This window comes from Myxocyprinus asiaticus, chromosome 41, assembly GCF_019703515.2.
Source record: "Myxocyprinus asiaticus isolate MX2 ecotype Aquarium Trade chromosome 41, UBuf_Myxa_2, whole genome shotgun sequence".
In the NCBI taxonomy this organism is placed as follows: Eukaryota; Metazoa; Chordata; class Actinopteri; order Cypriniformes; family Catostomidae; genus Myxocyprinus; species Myxocyprinus asiaticus.
The window spans coordinates 3,961,701-3,964,713 of record NC_059384.1 but is presented as its reverse complement, the minus strand read 5'-3'; the positions used below and the strand labels follow the sequence as shown (position 1 = coordinate 3,964,713).

Below are 3,013 nucleotides of genomic sequence, written 5' to 3'. Positions count from 1 at the left end.
TGTTTTCATTAAAGGACACAAAATAATCTTTGAAACATTCTCAATCATGCTAGATCCTGAATGTTTATATTTCAAAATCTGTTCATAAATGGTTACATTTACTGAGAACACCATATGTTTGAGTTTCCTAATTTGACTGCACAGTCTTGTTTCATAATGTCTCTGCAGGTGTTTTCATGGTTCATTGAGTGAAGTTTATTTATAAAATGTGAGCGAACTGAACAAACAAATGACCCAAATAATATAAATTAATCAACTATTCAAATAACAAAGACAGGAAACTTAAAATAATTGAATATTTTATTTGTTTATTGAATTTTGACAAGAGAGAATGAGCACTGAAAGACAAAAGCACACATATACTTGTATGAATAGAAGGCCACTGTTAGTCTCCATGTGAGACATGAGTGAGAAGAGCAGAAGAGAATCCAGAGGATCTACTCAGAACACTGATCTCTCCTCACTTCTCCAGTGACTGACAGCTGGTCTTTCTGTTTGGCCTCACAGCTCACTGTGACCGCCTTCATCCACTCCTCCTGAGAGAGAGTCAGACTGCTGCTCCAGCTGTACAGACCGTCCTTCTCCAGGACCCCAGCACTGCTCTTCTCAGACCTGCTGCTCCCGTCCACCTTCCAGCTCAGGCTCCAGTCTGAGGGGAAGCCCTTGTTGGCCACACACATCAGTGTTGCTGTGTTCTTTGTGGAAATCTCTTCACTGGAGGGCGGCAGGACGCTCACTTTAGGACGAGTGATGCCTGACAAATACACAATAGACAACTTCAAAAGAAGAAAAGATTTCTTTCTCCAGATTGAAACAAAAGAAAGTACATTAATAAATTATATATTTTTATATTTTTTTTTACAAGATCTTTAAATATATAATTGAAAACTTTCAACATTAATCTGCAAGTTTTTTCTTCATGTTGATCTGTTCGCTCATATAAAGAACAATTTTTCCCCCCAAAGACTCTGAATTACCAAAATGATGTCAGTTTGACAGTTTGATGAAATTATTAATAAAGTTCACATATCTTTATATGATTGCAGTTAAACTTACACAGAAGTTGAAGAATATTTTTCCTTCATAAATTTCTCTTTCTACATTAAGAAATAACTATGAAAAGACATTGCCCAACCTCAAGAGAATAGAAAAGAAAATTCTGTACAATGATGAACTTTTAACAGTTAATTTGGTGAAAGAATTCCTACAGTAAAACTTTATATCTTACATATTACATTAAGAAACATTTCATATTGAAGGAGCATTTTTATGAACTCTTGATAATGTTAGTAATTTAAACACAGAGCCATTTAACAGCTACAAAAACTGAATAACATCTCACTTCTGTACGAGCAACGAATTCACATGTGCTGACAAAGTGAAAATTAAGTGTCTTTAAAGTTCACCTTCATTTCTTGAAAAACAGCCAAATTATTCAATCTGTCTAATCAGATATTATTAATAAATAAATAAATATAAATAAAAATCATGAAATTTTAAAAAAGTGAGACAAATCACTGAACTCTTATGTGTGTCAATTCAACATAAAACTGACACATTCCACATTATAAAAACACATATAACATTAAAATGATGATTTGTTGATTTACTTACTGCCAACATCCAGTCTGGTGCCGCTGCCGAAAGTCCACCACAGTGATACAAATTAATAGAACAGCTGTACAAAAACCTCTGAGCGCTTCACTAACTGCACTTTAAACACATGATCACAAACACATCTTTACACAACACACATTCAAACATGATTCATTTCATATTGTGATCAACTACTGTTTAAAAAATACAATAAAAAGATACATATTACATTCCAAATGATACACAACATGTTTATTAGAATGTAATAACTCCACTCTATAACTCATTTGATTTACTTTGATCTACTGAATGCTCATGAGATATCCACAATGAGCAAAAATCATTCGAATTTCAAGCAATTGGAATTAATAACTAAAAGATAAAGATTGAAATGTATGAATGTAATTTGACGTTAATTGTTTCTTATTTCTGCTGTTCTCCTGTAACGGTCACATTTTCTGGTGAGAGGAAACAGTTTTGAATGTGTGTCCCACCCCTCTGATTAAAGCACAATATCAGACTGTCTGTTAGTCAGGACTGTCAAACCAGCATCACTGTTCCTTCAGTTCTCACTCATTCACAGTAAAGATGACAGCACACACTCTCATTATCTGCTCTCTACTGCTTTTCATTGCTGGTGAGAATCTATTTCAGTGCATTTCACAAATATAAAAGTTTTTTTTATTATTATTATTATTTCAAGGGTCAAAAAGCTTTTGTGAAATAATATTGAAAAATTCTCTTTATTTTATTATGTGTTTCAGAGTGTAATGGACAGATCACAGTCACTCAGAATCCCTCAACAACAGCAGCTCAACCAGGACAACAAGTTAAAGTAAACTGTAAAACCAGCAGTGATGTCTACTATCACAGTAGTGTGGGACACTGCTTGAGCTGGTACTTACAGAAACCTGGAGAAGCTCCTAAACTCCTCATATATTATACAAACCACCTGCAGTCTGGAACTCCATCTAGATTCAGTGGCAGTGGATCTAATAGTGATTTCACTCTGACCATCAGTGGAGTCCAGACTGAAGATGCAGGACAATATTACTGTCAGAGTTATCACTACATCAACAATAAACATGTGTTCACACAGTGATAAAGAGTCGTACAAAAACCTCCTTCAGTGAAAGAGGAACTACTGATACAGAAACAGTTTCTCTGAATGTTACATTATAAATTGACATGGACACAAAGTTTTTGATTTTGATATTTCACACTCAACACTACATATGAAACTGAACGACACATTTTATTATAAATTCAGTAATTTTTGGTTTATGTTTTACTGGCTGATATGACACTAGTCTTAAACTTTACTGACCCCTATCCATGTGAATACAGCATCATGCAAACATAAAACATTTGTTTTCACAGATTTCATATTTTAATGTAATTCATAAATTTAAACATT

At 33.8% G+C, this 3,013-nt stretch overlaps 2 gene segments (V, D, J or C); one reads left to right on the top strand and one right to left on the bottom strand.

Annotated features, from left to right (window-relative positions):
• Nucleotides 1-322: 322 nt before the first annotated feature.
• LOC127431745 (Ig kappa-b4 chain C region-like) lies at nucleotides 323-1,654 on the bottom strand (the record flags this gene model as incomplete). The annotated part of the segment is given in 2 exon segments: nucleotides 323-754; nucleotides 1,615-1,654. Coding segments are annotated over 2 exon segments (357 nt in total), but the record flags the coding sequence as incomplete, so codon positions are not given.
• A 448-nt stretch (nucleotides 1,655-2,102) lies between these two features.
• LOC127431681 (immunoglobulin kappa variable 4-1-like) lies at nucleotides 2,103-2,698 on the top strand. The segment is given in 2 exon segments: nucleotides 2,103-2,233; nucleotides 2,361-2,698. Coding segments are annotated over 2 exon segments (387 nt in total).
• The last annotated feature ends 315 nt before the right edge of the window (nucleotides 2,699-3,013 follow it).